Raw genomic sequence first — 17,161 nt, 5'->3', positions numbered from 1 at the left:
GCTTTGGCCCAGCTATGTCTGTGGAGAGATGGTGTAGGCGGCACTGTATGGCCTGTGTTGTTCGCTTTACTCTGGTCAGTGGGTGGGCACAGCCCTCCTCCTCCAGGAGAGCCTGCTGCTTTGGCTTGGTCCACGACAGAACCATGCTGACTAGCTTCAGAAGAGCCCAGGTGAAGCGTAGGCAAAGGTAAAATCCCAACCCCCAGAGCAGTGTACAACTAGTCAGGACACACACGAGAGAAGCCCAACCCAAACTCATAAGCAAAGGACAGCTCCCTGCCCACGCAGCTTGAGAGGACACTGAAGTCCTTCACACATGAGAAGACAGTGTGGTGACATGGCCCCGAGCTGGGTGTCTAGACGGCTGTGTGATCCCATGTGGCACCACATACTGGGATAGGCGTAGTAGTAGATGCAAGACAAAAAGTAGAGGGTGGGATGGAGGGTGAACCCCAAATCCAACAGGCCCAACTCACATGTGCCCCAAATCTCCAAAATAAAATGCCCACACTGTGCACGCCTTGAGAGCAGGTGTGGGGTGTTCTTTACTACCAGCAACACTAGAATAAAGGGACATGATCATGGCTTTATCCACCTACCTCTACTTCGGTTGTAGGGAACAGGGCAGTGACCAAGCGCTTTGCCTAGTATTAAATATATAGCGTGAGGTTAGATGTCATGGTCACCTTAGCAGGACACATCCTGCCTGCTCCCCTATACAAATGGGCTCAATAAACAGGCTGACCCAGAGAAAACTCCAGCCTCCTGCCACTGTCATAACAGAAAAACTGTTAACTAGACGGGTGATTCTTAAGGACTAGCCAACAGCCTGTCTCATACTACATCTTGGAGATTTCCTTTTACCCATCCCAACAAGCCCAAGCAAAACACAGTGACTGCTACAGTTTGGATCTAGACCGTCCTCCAAAGGCCAATGGGTTAAGACTTGGTCTGTGGCACTACTGAGACACGATGGAACCTTTAAGAGACAGGGCTGCCTGGTGGTGGGGGGGTACCCAGGTCATCTTAGGCATGCCCTTGAAGGGCATGTTAGGGCCCTGGCCCCTTCATTTCCCAGCCACCATAGACAGACAGTCCTCCACCACATGCTCTTATCATGACCTACTAGTCAAACACAACGGAGCCAACCAACCACAGGCTGGAACCATGAGCCAAGACAAACGGCTCCTTATTTTAAGTTAATTACCTCAAGCAGTTTGTCTCAACAATGAAAGCAGACTAACACAGAGACTTCGATCTGAGATGCCTCACTCCTACCCTAGGCTCTAGGCAGCTGCCATCATGTGAAAAATAACAGTCACTCATAAGTGACACAGTGGCAATGGCAGACACAATGACTGCCCAGGACCCCTGTGGAATGTGTCTGAGACTCCCACCAAGTGACAGCTGAAAACCTTAACTCTGGAGTCCCCAGTGCCTACAACACAAGACTCCAGGATACAAACTTTTTTTTGCAAGAGAACTTCCAGGCCATGGAAATGACATGGCAGCCCTGGTGTGTGTTCACAGAAGTGTCGCACTCTAGACAGAGCCGACACCACACTTGCTTTCAGAAACTTTATCAGCTTGAAGGAAGCATCCCACACGCCTGTTAGAGGTAGTGTCTCCTTCTGAAGGGCTTTTCTCTTCCTTGTCCATCTGCCTCGAATCTTCTTTGGGGACTGTGTCATGCACACTTCTCACAGGACACAACTATTTGATGGAAGGCAACATCCTGGAGATATCCTAGAGGGCTGACCATTTCGGCATTCGGCCTCCATTCTTCACCTGTCCCCATCTGCATCTCACAAGGGTCTCTTGGCTTCCTCCTTTGGTTGTCCCCTCCCTTCATCACACAGCATGTCCCCTAAGCTGTGTGACCCAGGAGAGCCCTAAAGAAGTCCTTCTGAGAACTGTGGTACCTCTGCTATGAAACCCTCACAGTTGTAGATACAAAGGATGAGGGGTCACAGGCAACAGACCTAATACAATAATAACCTATTATATGAACTCAAGGTCAGTCTTTATCACCAGCCACCAGTGGGCTAGATGATGGTTTAAATGAGAAATATGGCTGGGCAGTAGTAGTGCACATCTTTAATCCCAGTACTCTGGGAGGCTGAAGCAGGCAGATCTCAGTGAGTTCGAGGCCCGCCTGGTCTGCAAAGCAAGTTCCAGGACAGCCAGGACTTTTACATAGAGAAAAACCCTGTCTCGAGGAAAAAAAAAATTTAAAAGAGAGAGAGGGAGAAGAGGAGGAGGAGGAGGAGGAGGAGGAGGAGGAGGAGGAGGAGGAGGAGGAGGAGGAGGAGGAGAAAAGAAGAAAAGAAGAAAAGAAGAAGAAGAAGAAGAAGAAGAAGAAGAAGAAGAAGAAGAAGAAGAAGAAGAAAAAGAAGGAAGAAGGAAAGAAGAGAAGAGAAAAAAGAAAAGAAAAGAAAAGAAAAGAAAAGAAAGATCCCCTATAAACTCCAGCATTTAGTTCCTGTTGGTGGATTATTTGGGGAAGCTTGGGAGGTGTGGCCTTGCTGGGGAAGTCAGTCACTGGGATCCAACTTTGAGGTTTCTTTTAATTATGTGTGTGGGTGTTTTGCCTGCATGTATGTCTATATACCATGTGCATGCAGTGCCTGCAAAGGCCAGAAAAGGATGTTGGAACCCCCGGAACCGCAGTAGTTACAGATGGTTGTGAGCCACCATGTAGGCACTGGAAATTGAACTGAGTCCTCTGGAAGAGCAGCCAGTGCTCTTAACCGCTGACCATCTCTCTAGCCACCCAAAACCCAGGCTTTGAAATTTTGAAGCTATTCACCATTCCCAGTTCATTCTCTCTGCTTCAGGCTTGCAGTTTAAGCTGGAGCCCTCAGCTTCCGCTCCCCCGCCATGCCTGACATCCGCTGCCTCCACTCCACCATCAACCACTCTTTCCCCTCTAGAATTGTTGAAGCTTTCCTTCTATAATTTGCTTTGATTGTGATGTTTTAACAGAGTGATGGAAAAGTAACTAATACAGGATGTGAGTCCTTCCTCGCTTTATCCGCTCTCAAGATGTTGTCAGCCCTCTCTGCTGCGTGAAAGAAATGAGTTGGGCCAACATGACCATGTTTGGGAGTGGGAGGGCAAGAAAGCCGTCTTCAAATATGGCTTGTTTGAAACTGAGGCACACACGCAGTACAGAAATCTTCAGTGCACAGCTTGATGTGTTTTTTACCTACATATAAATCTATCAGCTCCCGATGACTATTGCCATCTCTCACTGCTGATACTATAGATTCCTTTTGCAGATTCTTGAACTTGTAATAAAAACAAAGCACTCAATGCAAGGCCTTGTGCCTACATTCTTTCATTCAGTATTGTTGAGACTAACCCACTATGTTGCAAACAGCCATTTGCTTTATTCCACCACTGCACAATACTCTACTATATTTACATAACATGTACTAGTCCATTCTTTCTTCTGTTGGAGTACACGGGCTGTTTCCAATTTCTAGCAATTATGAATTCATCACTTCAGTGGACATCTGTACTTTTACTTTTCTTGGGTAGAAACCAGGAGTAAAATGCTGGCAAGCATGTGGCCAACCATAGTAGAATCTGCCACATAGACTTTGGTTATGGCTGTGCCTATGTCCACCTTCTACAGCAACGACTTCAGATTATTTTGGTGTAACAGCCTCACGTTCTCAAGTACAACATGAAAGATGGTCTGGACTACGGTGAAGGGAGACTTCACTGCCTACCTGAGAGAAAAGCACACTAACGTTAAAGTTTCGCTTGCCTGCAGAGATAAATCATCCTTTCCAACCAGGACTGGCATTCATTGTACCATGAAACTGTGAGTGAGGCTGGTGAGATGGCTTAGAAATTAAGAGCACTACTGCTCTCTTCCAGAGGACTCAGGTTTGGTTCCCAGCACCCACATGATGCTCACAACCTTCCATAACTCCAGTTCCAGAGATCTGACACCTTCTTCTGGCCCGCAGGCACCAGGTATACATACATATAGGCAGAATATCCACACACATTCAAGTTTAAAAAACAAGCCCAGCACTCAGGAGGCAGAGGCAGGTGGATCTCCGAGTTCGAGGCCAGCCTGGTCTACACAGTGAGTTCCAGGACAGCCAGGGCTTTTACATAGAGAAAGAAAACCTGTCTCCCCCCCCCCCAAAAAAAAGGAAGAAAGAAAGAAAAAAACGTTTAAAAAACAAAATGGTGGTTGTGCCTAGCCATTTATGATTGATACCCTGCCAGCATGTGATTGGTGCTGGTGCTGAATGTTCATGCTCTCTCTCTCTCTCTCTCTCTCTCTCTCTCTCTCTCTCTCTCTCTCTCTCTCTCACACACACACACACACACACACACACACACACACACACACCTCTAAAAGTCCCCAACATGCAGTCACCAAATAAACATTTTGAGCCTCCTTGCCCTCACGGAGTTCTTTACAACGCCGGCACCTGGTAATTACTTACTTCCCTCCTACTTTATGTCTGCGGCTGCTTTTGTCTAACCTGCTGCAGCTGGTGAAGAAATCCAGGGACCATGGAAGCTAGCCAGCCTCTCTCAACACAAGTTCATAGGAAGTAAAGGTGGCTTCGACAAAAGAACCCGGGCCACAGAGAAGGCAGCCAGCAGTGATCAAAGGAGAGCCCTCGTGACACTGTTTAAGTTCTGTTGTGTAAGACATCCAACACATATTGTTAGTTTAACTCAGACTCACTGCCCTGTGGCCAGCAGTGAACTCATCAGACTCTGGCATGGAGCCAAAATTGGGGTATCTGGCCATAGAATTTACCTTCATTCAACACAACCTGTCATCCAACCAAGCTTCAAGAAGGGCAAGTGGGCAGAACCAGGCCCATCCTAAGGGAGTGGGCCCCGGGCAGAGAGAAGTACATATTCCAGGGGAACTCACTGAGCAGGCATAGACAGAAGGGTCTGTAAAGGGATATCTCGGTAAACTTAAGCACCTTCTCTTTCAAAACACCGTCACAATTCTCGCACCAACCCCTAGTCAGAGATGTGATTAAACAAATGCACACACAGAGGCTATGAACTGAGACGTGAGGCCAGGAGCATGGGAAGGGTCACTTCTTTTATTATCCCAAAATGCAAAGTATTGAAGGCACTTGCAATAACATGGAGGGAGGGGGGAAGCAGGAAGCCAAATCCCACCTGGTCATAACCCAGCCTGGAGACAAAGAAAAGCTGTAGGGCCAGGTCTGAAGCCAGCCCAGTGTCCACTACAAAAGATAAAATTCCATTCTACAGACAATCAGGAAATTACAAGTACATGGGCGAGGGAACGGACCAGCAGTCACGAGTTAGTGGGTCTTTAAGGAACACATTTGGCAGTGAGGACACCCTCAGGGCCCCTGCTGGAAGAGGTCTCGGTACATGTCAATGAGACGAGCCGCCTCGCGCTGGCCAGAGAGCAGAGCACCATGGGTGGTGGAGTAGTACTTGCGGTGTGTGGCCTCCCCGGAGAACAGCACCTGCATGGGCTAAGGGGGAGGAAGTGGAAGTGAGGGTGCAGAAGCCGCAGGGGTGGTGGGCTCCCTGTCTGCCCTGGAACCCGATTCCTACACGGCAGACACCAGGAGCGGGATGCAGGCTCTGTCCCACCCACCTACCTGGCCCCCTTCCCATCCCTTCCCTGTACATCATGCCTCAGTTCCTTCTGTCCCAAGGTTGTTACAAGTCCTGGCTTTACGGTCCCAAAGGCTCCATTCACCTCTTAATAATAGTCTAGCCCTCCTAAGCCTTTATTTTCTTATCAGCCAGATAGATTTATACCACCTACTCCTGAGGCCGGCTGTAAAGATTTAGTGAAACTATGAGTGTGAGCACTGAGAATCTGGAAGAGTGTAGACAAAGTGAGGTGGTAACTTAACAAACCTTTATGGAGCCCCTACTGGGGTCCAGGGACTGTTCTGGGCACTTGGATGATAAAAGGTGACCAGGATGCTGCTTTGTGGAGCTTCCATGCTGGTGGGGAAGCCAGACATGAAACCCAGTTACTCAACAGTGTCGTATGTGATGATGGTGTTTGGGTGAGGCGCTGAAGGCCCAGAGAAGAGGGTCACATCTGGGAGATCCCAGAGCTTCCTGGAGGGCAGGGCCTTTGCACTGCGTCTCAAAGGATGAGGGTGAGTAAAGAGGCAAAGGGGTTCAGCCAGAGGGAAAGTCACCACACTTAGAAAGCAGGTGCCTTGGTGAGTCCAAGGACGGTTCAGCTTCCTGCACACCAAACCCAAGCAGGGGCTTTCTCTAAGAATGCAATGTTGACTCTGAGTCTATACTAAGAGCACGTGTCCCTCACAGCTCCCAGGTGAGCTGCACCCACCAATAAGGAGCTCGGGGAGGTCGTTAATCAGAAAGAGGGATGGGGCTGTGGCCAAGCACAAGCTGCCCACTCCCACACTCACCCACTATTCCCTTCCCTCCTTAGTTAAGCCCTGGCTCTTCTTGTAACTGTTTGTTTTTGTTTTGAGACAGGGTCTCAAAATATGTAGCCTGACTGGCCTGGAACTCACAGAGATCCACCTGCCTCTACCTCCTGAGTGCTGGGATTAAAGGTGTGCACCACCACTTCCAGCTCAAGTCCTTCCAAAGTCATTCAAAACATAAATGACATGGCTCGGCCTCTCTGTCAGCAATGTGTAATCATGTGTCTAGGTTCTAGATAACAGGCTTCAGGTGTACTGCTGTCTCAGCTCCAAGGAATCCCTTTCTGGTCCATGTGCTTTTCTTCCTGCTATCAGCACATAAGAGCCATTGTTCTCACAGCCCTCTTGGACCACACAGTGACTGAGCACAGAAGGCAGGTGTTAACAATATTTGGTCCTCCCACTATCCTGCAGATCGCTGTTGATTATTTCTGCTCTGCTTTGCTTCTGTTACAACCAGGGGTCTCCTTTGTAGGAAGACACCCACTCTGAGTAAAGCTAGACAGACATACCTTAGTTGACAGAAATCTCCTTCATCAGTGACTCCAAAGAATTCCTTTAAATATAATTGTTGCATTTTAACATTTAATGTATGTTCGTTCACACTTAGTGGACAAAATTTACTATTGGGAGCATATTTCTCTCAGTTTTTAACATAATGTGTGTGTGTGTGTGTGTGTGTGTGTGTGTGTGTGTGTGTGTGTGTGTTCACGAGCGCATGCATGAACCACCATGTTAGAATGGAAATCGGGACAACATGCAGGAATCAATTCTCTCCTGATCTTTTACATGACCTCTAGGGATTGAACTGAAGTCAGCCATCAGGCTTAGCAGTGAGTTCCCTTACCCAATTTTTACTGTGCTTTAAGACAGGGTCTAGGTATCTCAGCCTCACCTTGAACTATATAGCCAAGGATAACTTCAAGCTCCTGAGCTCCCCCACTCTGCCTCTGCAGTGCTACAGAACTGTAGGGATGTACCACTACACAGGGTTTCTGAGGTGCTGAGGATTGTACCCAGGGCTTCAGGCATGCCAGGCAAGTACTCTACCAGCTGAGCTACAACCCCAATTTTGTTCTCTAAACATATTGGGGAAATAATTATATTGCTGTCCAATGGACCATTTGTACTACATAACCCAATATAGGAACAATTAGGCACATGAGGCTGTTGAACTTGAAATGTAAGTTGTACAACCAAGGAACTAAAACTTTAATTCATTAATTTAAATTCTATTTAACTGATTCAATCTAACTGTGGCTGAAGGCCTACTGTCCAGCACAGGGAGCAATGATTCAAAATGCTTCAGGAGCTCAAGGAAATGTTAAATTTCTATGTGATTCTAACGTTTTCTTCCAGATGTTAAGTGTTGTCTTGTTTTCACTTTCACGATGGGATTCACCCCCATCGCTCTTCACCCTCAGTGAACACTACCCCAAGCCTTCTCTCCTGGACCAGACACACGCCAAATGCCCCCTCCAAGGCCCATCCTCACCACTCACAGCCCACTCACCGCTGTCTTGGAGCTCTCTGTGTAGGGGAGGGGCTTGGCCAGCTTCTCCACATCTGCCCCACTGGAGCCCACCTGTGTGTATGAATAGGAACCTCGGAAGTATGGGTTGCTGCCCCAGGCTGAGCGCAGGATTCGCCGAGGTTTTGGTATATTGGGGTTCCCTGTCGGGAAGTCAGAAGAACCAGGACAAGAAAGCATAAGAAATGGCTACATATGGAAGGCACCCCAAGACAGACAATCTACCTACCTCCTGGGCTCCAGGAGAGTCAGGCAGCCAGGAGGTAGGCATAAAAGATTGAGAGAAATGAGGGGGGCTGGGCTCAAGCTGTATTCCCACTCACCACTTCCTGATGAACCCCAGAAAACAAACATTACTTATCTCAAGGCCTTGATTTTCCTACTTTAAAGAATTATTGGAGGTGGGGAGGTGCTTCAGGGGTAGATATCATGGCTAGCACTCATGAGGCCCTAGGATTGATTCCCAACAGCATTTAAAACAATTTCAGATAATCGTGTTTTCTTTTCTAATATCTTGGGCTCCTGGGAAGTTCTCCTGCAATAGTGGGCAGAAAATAACCAACTAAAAATCAAAGATGCTGGGTATGATAGCCTATGCCTGAGTCCCAACACTAGAAGGCCGAGACGGGGGATCTTGAGTTCAAAGTCCAATTAGCTGCAGCCCAGTGAGTTCCAGGCCAGCCTGGGCTCCACAATGAAACCCTGTCTTTAAAAAAAAAAAAAAAAAAAAAATTCACTCTATTGGAGTAAAACAAATCTACCTCTGAATGAGCTATGAGATACCATGCAACAGAAAATGGCCAGCTCATGCTGATGGTGACACTGGAGTCCTTTTTACCATGAAGTCCTTAGTGCAAAGAGCCATCATTTTGAGTCATTCAAAATGTCATCAACTGAGGTGACAGGCTGAACATGGCTCCCTGCAGGGGCTCTCCCGGTAGGACAACCACCTCAGTGCCAAGGTCTTAAAGATTTAGGACTGCTACAGAGCTGAGAGAGCAGCCAGGCCCCAGGGAGCAGCATGGGCACAGGGCCTACCCGTGAACTGTCGTAGCATCTCAGTGCAGATCTCGGCCACGGCTTCATCATTGCACCTCTCCATGACGAGAGCCTCCTCCCCGCAGATCCAGCCGCTCAGCACGTGGCCATAGCGCTCTGGCGGGTACAGGACATCGAAGCCACAGATCTTGCGGTACCAGAGCTCAGGTGGGTAGGTGAGGGTGCAGCTCTCTGCCTCATCTTCCCACACAAACTGCAGGCTGTTGCACTCAGGGCCCCAGAAGGGCTCCTCGAATTCAAGGAAGATCTTGTCGGTGGTACCAATGCCCAGGCGGTGGATGGCAGCCACCTTCTCCGTGGGCAGGCATGGCCTAAAGAAACTGGTGTACTGCCTCTTGAGCACACCCAGCGAAACGGTCACAATCACATGGTCCGCTGGGATCACCTCACAATCCTCGCACTCCACGACTACCGGCCACTGCTCATCCTCATCCCACCTCCCCTGCTGGGGACTCTCTCCACGCTGGCCACCCTCCCCAGTGTCGTGATTGTGGTCACCCTCACCACAGGGCTCAATCTCAGGACCCCGGGGGCGAGCTGAGGCCTGGTCCCAGTGGATGCACCGGACGGGTTTCCCCAGCTGGATGACATGTGGGGGAATGCCCTCAGCCAGCAGCTCCACAACTCGCATGAAGCCCGAGGGGATGATGTGATGGGCGCCAGGGATCTCCGTCCATTCCCCAAAGGCGCTCAGGGACACCTCATCTATGCTGTGAGAACTGCTCTCGCAGCTCTCCACCTGGGGGAAGACCCAGAGAGAAGACAGGTGACAGCAGGGCCAGAGAAGGAACAACAGGTCAGAGCAGCGCGTCCCTCAGGACCCAGACTCCCCCAGAACTGGTCTTTATTACCCTGCATCTACACTCCACAGCAAAGATACCTTCAGGTACTGCTGGATCATGGCGAGCTTCAGGCGCTTGGTGGCCTCTGTGTCGTCAGGGTCATCCCTGATGCGATTGCGCACCTTCTCCCGGGTGAACACCCCGACGCTGTTCTGACTCTCAGCATTGACTGGTTTACCATGCCGGAAAAACTCCTGGGTCAAGTTATAGACCTGCCAGAGAGACCCCTGGAGACTGAGCACTCGTATCACCATCCGCAGCAAACAGAGGGCCCAACTAGAAAGCCACCTGCTCCCAGGTGTCCCTGTGCAACTGTGACTTCTGCATGAAATTGAGCAGGGCACCTGCCCTGGTCAGCCAGCTCCTCACCTCCGAGACTGTAAGAGAGGTGCAATGGACCTAAAGCTTTCTTAGGACAACTTCCTAGAGCAAACCACAATCATCTCCAACTGTAGAAGCCGGGGGAAGGAGCTGCCTCTTCGTGGGCTCTGTACATGCCCACAAGGGCCCCACACTTCCCCGGAGAATCTGGTCTGCACACATTCACCTTTGCTAAGACCCAGCTGTAGGAAGCTCCCCCCCCCCATAGATATCCTCCTTCCTCCTTGCACTACTCAGCTCCCTGCGAGCCCTGTCATTTGTCTGAAGTTCATGGAAGGAAGAGGGAAGAGCACACAGAAGGGAGCATCTCTGGGAGGCCCCAGCAGGCCAAGAAACGGAGACCACTGAGCAGATTTTCAGCCATCACACCCACCCACTCCTTATCCACAGTGACCATCAGTCCCTTGAAACAAGGTCCTTCTGCCTTCCTTCCCTGACAGTCTGTCCCCCACTCCCACCCCCTCAAACACTGAGCAAGAATACCCCTAGACAGCCCCAGCATTCACTCAGCATGCATTTGTGGGCTCCACACCCAAGATGTAATGACACTATGATAGCGAAGAACCCAGGGGGTGGTGAGGTTAACCCAGGCAAGCCAGATGCGCTAGGAGACACAACACTGGCAATGAGAGGAGATGGTTACAGAGGAACTGTACAAAGATGGAGGGTGGGGCCGTCAAGAAACCTGCAATGGCTTAGTTTGGTGAAGAGGCAACCAGGAGAACATTGTAAGAAATAAATGGCCTTGGAAAGGGAGGTAGAGGCCAAGGCAGAGAAGCAGACACATGCCAAGGCCCTGGGTCCCTGAAACACTGTGAGAAAGAGAGCAGCATGATTCCCACCCACCGCTGGCATTTCTGGGGCTATAGCAAATGCAGGCTTCTCAGCTGTGACTCCTGTGGCCAGGCTGATTAGTGGTTATCTTCCTCCTTAAAGAGCATCTGGATTTGGCCAGAATGCATTCATGGGAAAGACGTCTGCTCTACACTGCAGTGGAGGGGGCAGCAGGGTACCCTCCAATCACTACTGTGAAAGCCTCCACACGAGACAGGCGCATAAGGATGCCTCTGCAGCATAAATTACAAAGAAGAGCATGAGAGAGACTGTTCACTTGTCCTGCCTATAACCACACGATGCTGGGTGGCCAGCAGCAGCTGGAGCCTCAGCTCATTACTTCTGCAGGATCACTGCCAAGAACTCAAGCTGGGGACTCTCCTTCTCCTCCCACAGTTTTCTCCTAAAAGATAAGCAACATGGTAACTACTATTCAGTTCACGGTCACTGGAGACCATAAAGTCCAGCTGAGGACTAACAAATGCAGCTATCACCAACTAGGCCATAGGTCTACTATGTGGGTACACTATCCTCCCACACATGAAAGGAGGGTATGGGGGACAGCCCTGTGACCACTACACCAATTCTTCTTAAATCCTTTTCATTGGATTACAATCCCTGTAACGTTGGGAAGGAGGTACAAACACGTACATTTTACAGATGAGAAAATTTGGGGTCTGAGAGGTCCCATAACTTAAGTGCTCAACAGTCTACATCTAAGGCTGGGGAAAGAGCTCAGCGGGACAGTACTTGCCTATCACAGATAAGACCCTGGGCTCAATCCCCAGCACTGAGAAAGGAAAAAAAAAAAAAAAAAAAAAAAAAAAAACCAGGGCTGGGGAGATGGCTCAGTGAGTAAAGTGCTTGCTGCTTAAGCATGAGGAACCGAGTTCAAATCCCCAGCATGCATCTACAAACCTAGCCCTGACAGGTTAGTCAGGCAGACCCTGGAGGTTCACCAGCCAGCTGTTCCAGCTGAACCAGCTTCAAGTTCACTGAGGGACTGTCTCAGAATGTACAGTAGACAGCACTAGAGGAAGACACCCAACAACACTGACCTCTGACCTACACACACACACACACACACACACACACACACACATTTAAATGTACCCATAAGAATGGCCCTTCAGAGTCATCATTGTTGGAAACACTTATTATAAAGCTGCCTCGGGCAGTGTCACATGCTTTGTTCAGAAAGGTCGCCAGCATTGACTAACAGTCACACAAGGAAATCCTGACCTATACCTTCCTTCAGACCTAAGCAGCACTGCAGTTTGATAACCACCATATCCATTTTGTTTCCCACAGCCCCCATTCTTGACTTTCAAAAGTGAAACTGACCAACAGGAAGGAGAACAAGTCATGACCCTGAGGGTCATTCTCAGAGTATCCTCATTGCCAGGCATGGTGGCACACATCTGTAACCCCAGTACTTGGAAGGTGGGAGAAAAAGAATCAGGACCCCAAGGCCAGCCTTAGCTACATAGCAAGTTTAAGGCCAGGCTAAATTATATGAGATCTATCTAAAAAATGAAAAATAAAAACCTAAGTATTCATGCTTAAAGCACTTACAATGGCCAAGAATCAGTGTGTGGGCCAGCAAAGGCTACTCTGAAGAACAGCGGTTACTATCTGATCATTAGTAAGACTACACTTTGTATGTGAGTGAAAATAAACTATGGTGCTGCACTCACACACACACAAAACAGGGAGTGAACACCCTCCACAGAGCAAGAGCCTGGCAAGTGGACACTAAGTACTTAGTGGTCCACGTGCTGACCTAGAGTGCGCTCGTGACATCACAGTAAGGAGATAATAATGTATTTACCACATTTATCCAGTGCAGTTTACAGCACTGCTGGGTAACGCCAAGAACAATGATGGTGTTTTAAAGCTTGGATGCTTCAATAATAATGTACAGTATTGCTACTTCTAATACTGGATTGTGACACTAACCATTGTCATAAGAATAAGAAATACTCTGAGGCTGGACTCTTAATATATTAACCACTAGATACCTGTAGCGATTCGGAATTTAGTATTAGTTCCTGCATAGTTTCATTCAACTACATTTCAACTACTTAAAAGCCACAAGTAGCTAGAATCTACCACACTGGATAGCACAGGTCTAAAACATTTTCATCAGTGCAAAAAGTTCTCCTGAATAATGCTGGTTACATATAATTCCAAAAATATTATTAGAATACTAATTATAATACTAATAGATATGTTATTTGAATTAAAATAATAATCATCAGGGAATTAAGATCAATGCACTAAAATCAGTTCTACTGCTATACATCAGGAACAACTAGAAAATGCTTTTTAAAAATGCTGAGATCCATAAAAAACCATAGTAACAATTGTCACAACCCAAACACCTAGTAAAGTTGAACAAATGACATTCAAGGGCTCTTTGAGAAAAATCTATCAGTATCTTGCCTAGCTCAGCACGTCTGTTGTTTCCCCAAACATCCCGATGTTCCTCTTACCTCGTTGTATAAATCGCTGAATTCCTCAACCACATCCTTCGGGATCCGGCGGCCACGGTTGGTAAGGTAGCAGGCCACGCCATTCTTGGAGTAGAGGCTGATGCGGCCCACGCTGCGCTCCCCATCTGTTGTCTCTTCCAAAAGGCCATTGGCTTCTGCTAGATGGTAGATAGGATTCCCATGGGACCCATGGATCCAGGTGGCTCCCAGCTCAAAGGTGGCGTGTCCTGGTGGTGACAACAGACCCTTAGAGTAGAGGTTTCTCGAAAGAGGTACAGGATGGCTTCCCTTCCTTCCCGTAAACACACCCACAAACACTCAACAGGGCAGGAAGGGGTTTGGGAGCTCACTCCGAGAAACAGCTAAAGCCTATAGAGGAACATGATGTGACAGCGGATGAGGTGGCCAGCAGGGAGAGGCACTGCCCAGAGTGACTCTTGGGTGCGCCCCAATGTCACCTCATGCCATCCATTCGAAGCTTCTCCTAATCTCACCTTCTCCCAAGACAATACTACATGCCAGACCCCTGGACCCCGCCCACTCAAGAGGAATACTGTGGTATCTCCCAACATTATTCTAGCTCCATGGCGCTGGAGTCTAAGCCCTTCTCTCAGACAGAAGACGGCCCCCTTCCAAAACTTTTAGGACAGAAAAGAGAGGACAACTCCAACTGAGAACATTTTTCCCAGGGTTGAGGAGTACAAACCAGAGCTCCAGAGAAGGTTAAGCCCTGAAATCCTCACACAGTGGGGCAGACCCTGAGATTCTGTCGAGGAGATTTGAAGAGTACTCCTGGGTCCAAGATGTAAGAGGTCTAGGAACCCATCCTACCTCCTCATCCCCAGCCAAACAGCAGATCTGAGGTGAGCTGCCTGTCCTGAGCTTCACTTTCCTCTTCAGATGCCTCAAAGCCGTGAGGCAGTGTTCCCCGCCTAGCTTCCAGAGAGGTTACAATGGAGCAGAGGGAGGCTGGGCATTAGTGGCACATGCCTTTAATCCCAGCACGCAGGAGGCAGAGCCAGGCGGATCTCTGTGAGTTCGAGGCCAGCCTGGTCTCCAAAGCGAGTTTCAGGAAAGGCGCAAAGCTACACAGAGAAACCATGTCTTAAAAAAAAAAAAAAACAACAAAAAGGAGCAGAGGGCACAGAGAAACAACTTGTGATGTTTGTTCCTACAGGCCAGGCTCAAGATCTGAACGGTCAATTTCCTGTCAAGATAACAGTAATTTCTCCCACCCTTGTGCACGCCCTCCCCTTAACAAAATGATGTGCATGCCTTCCCATCCAACCCCCCAGAAGCAGGCAGGGTCTACCTCTTGAATTTGGGTTAGACTTGTGACATGCTCTGATTAGCAGAATGTGGTTTTTAAATTAAAAATAATCATAATAATGGCAGTTTGGGGCCAAGGCCTCAAGGGGCCTGTCTTAATTAGTCTTTCTATCGCTGTCATAGAGAACACCATTACCAAAAGCAACCCAGAGAGCAAAGGGTTGTTTCAGCCTACACTTCCACCTCACAGTCCATCACTGAGGGAAGTCAGGGCAGGAACTCAAGCTGGGCAGGAACTTGGAGGCAGGAGCTGATGCCAAGGCCATGGAGGGTGCTATTTACTGGCTTGTTCCACAGGGCTTGCTCAGTCTGCTTTCTTATAGAGCCCAGGACCACCTGCTCGGGGTGGCATCACCTACAGGGAACTGGGCCCTTCCACGTCAATCATCAATCAAGAAGATGCACCACAGGCCAATTTGGTGGGGTGGGGCTAGTTTCAAAATTGAGGTTCCCTCTTCCAAAATGACTCCAGCTTGTGTCAAGTTGACATAAAACTAGGCAGCACCGGCTTCTACCCTCAGCCTCTAAAAGTGACAACTAGGGAAAAAACACAGGCCCACCTTGCTAGGAACGTAAGCCCAGACCAAACAAAGCCTCCACCCCCTACCAAACATCTTAGAGATCCTAACCAACTGACTGTGGGCATGCAGGAATCAAGGCAAAGCCAGAAAAAGATCCCACCTGCCTGAGTCCTGCCCACACTTCCAACCTACAGATTGTAAGTAAATGAAAAGACGTGTTAAGCTGTTTCATCTGAGGTCACTTGTTCTGATTCAGTCTAAAGATGGCAGCACTGTCCCTCACCCCAAGAACTGGGCATGCGCTCCTTATTTGCATGCCTTCCCTTTCTTGGGATGTTTCTAATTAAACCATCAGTTACTAAAAATAACACTGTAACATGAATGTGCCTAAAACAAGAAAAAGCACAACCCCATGCTGCAGCTAGCAGGGTGAGAACAGTCTGGTGTCTCTGAAAGAGGCAGGCATGCACCAGCCCCCTGGTGTAGGAAAGTTGGCAAACTGAAGGCCACCAAACACTGAAAATCCAGGATCTTGCCTACAGAAGCTGCTTGTTGGCCACTGAGGGCACCTCAAGAGCCTCAGGCTTTGGAGCCCCCAAAGTGTCTGTTCTAGTTTGAGCTCCCAAAAGGAGCACAGGGAGAACAGTGATATTTTTGTTGTTGTCAGTATTATTAATAATTAAATTTGTTTTTAGACAGTCCTGCACATGTACACATTGCAGTACCAACCACTCTCCCCTCCTCACAAACTCCTCTCTCACATTCATGGCTACTCATTTTGTTTTGTGACCCACTGAGACTAACCAAGACCCTGTTGTGTGACCATGGGGTCAGAGCTACTGCTGGCGCCTGGTGGGCTCGGCAGTGGATGTGCCTGGACACAGCAGTCTCCCTTTCCCAGAGGCTTCATAGCCAGCAGTGCAGAAGTTCAGAGAGGGGGAAACAGCAATTGAAGGAGGAACTGAAGCCCCCCAACCCCCGCCCCGACACACACAGTAGGGAACTCCAAACCACACAGAGACTGGGCAGGTCAGAACAAGGAGATGCCTTTCCCGTCTCTAGATGTTCATCAAACATGAAAAGAGGTGAGGAGCAGGGTGAGATCAGGGTTTGCCAGGAGCTGGGAGGACCAGAAAAAGGTCACCACTGAGGATGCCCCTTCCACTTATACTCCATCTCTGCCACATCCGTACTTCCAAAGGGCACCGGGTGCCGTCCCATGCCTACTCACCTCGTAGCATGTGGTGTCCTCAGAGCCTCTGGCTGTAGACCCGTTCTCACTACTGACAGGCACATGGCCACTATGCTATAGTGCAGCACGTCAAACTACACACTGGGCTCTCGGGCCTGCCTACCTGCACACAACACAGACACCCTGTGCAGCATGCTCTCCCCTATCTCCTTCACATTCCTCATTCCACACAACCTGTGCCCCCTTTCGTCTCTGCCCAGCAAACCTTCCCATCTAGCCTTCTGCCAGCCCAGGCCTTCCCTGAGTGGTTTCTGTTGTCAGCTGCCTCCAGGACTTGGCCACCTATCTCCCCATCTTCTGTTTCTATATCAGACTCTGAACACACCCAAAGAATCATAAATGGAACTGCCCTGAGGCTGCCAGCCAGTCAACAGTGAGCAAAGAACACTGAGGCTCCCCGGCTGCCCCAGCTTTATGAGCGCTTGGATGGCACTTCATTCTTACTGCCAAGAGACAATCTAGTTTGTG

The 17,161-nt window shown here is 49.0% G+C and overlaps 1 protein-coding gene across 8 annotated transcripts in view; it reads right to left on the bottom strand.

Moving 5' to 3' along the window:
* Positions 1-5,074: 5,074 nt before the first annotated feature.
* Smox (spermine oxidase) overlaps positions 5,075-17,161 on the bottom strand; it is a 34,781-nt gene continuing 22,694 nt past the window's right edge. For 5 of the 8 annotated variants that reach the window (XM_036184371.1, XM_036184373.1, XM_036184374.1 and 2 more), the window contains 6 exons: positions 13,592-13,818; positions 9,920-10,093; positions 9,019-9,778; positions 7,963-8,123; positions 5,899-5,988; positions 5,075-5,504 (listed from right to left, as the gene is read on the bottom strand). In XM_036184371.1, the coding sequence (XP_036040264.1) occupies positions 5,367-5,504; positions 5,899-5,988; positions 7,963-8,123; positions 9,019-9,778; positions 9,920-10,093; positions 13,592-13,818 (1,550 nt within the window). In that variant the 3' untranslated portion in view covers positions 5,075-5,366. Of the gene's footprint in view, positions 5,505-5,898; positions 5,989-6,961; positions 7,006-7,962; positions 8,124-9,018; positions 9,779-9,919; positions 10,094-13,591; positions 13,819-17,161 lie in introns of all 8 variants that reach the window. The other 3 variants (XM_036184379.1, XM_036184377.1, XM_036184378.1) reach the window with 3 other exon arrangements.

The sequence above is a fragment of the Onychomys torridus genome, chromosome 4 (genome assembly GCF_903995425.1).
Source record: "Onychomys torridus chromosome 4, mOncTor1.1, whole genome shotgun sequence".
NCBI lineage: Eukaryota > Metazoa > Chordata > Mammalia > Rodentia > Cricetidae > Onychomys > Onychomys torridus.
The sequence above is the reverse complement of the archived record's forward strand: the minus strand, read 5'-3'. Positions and strand labels throughout refer to the sequence as shown.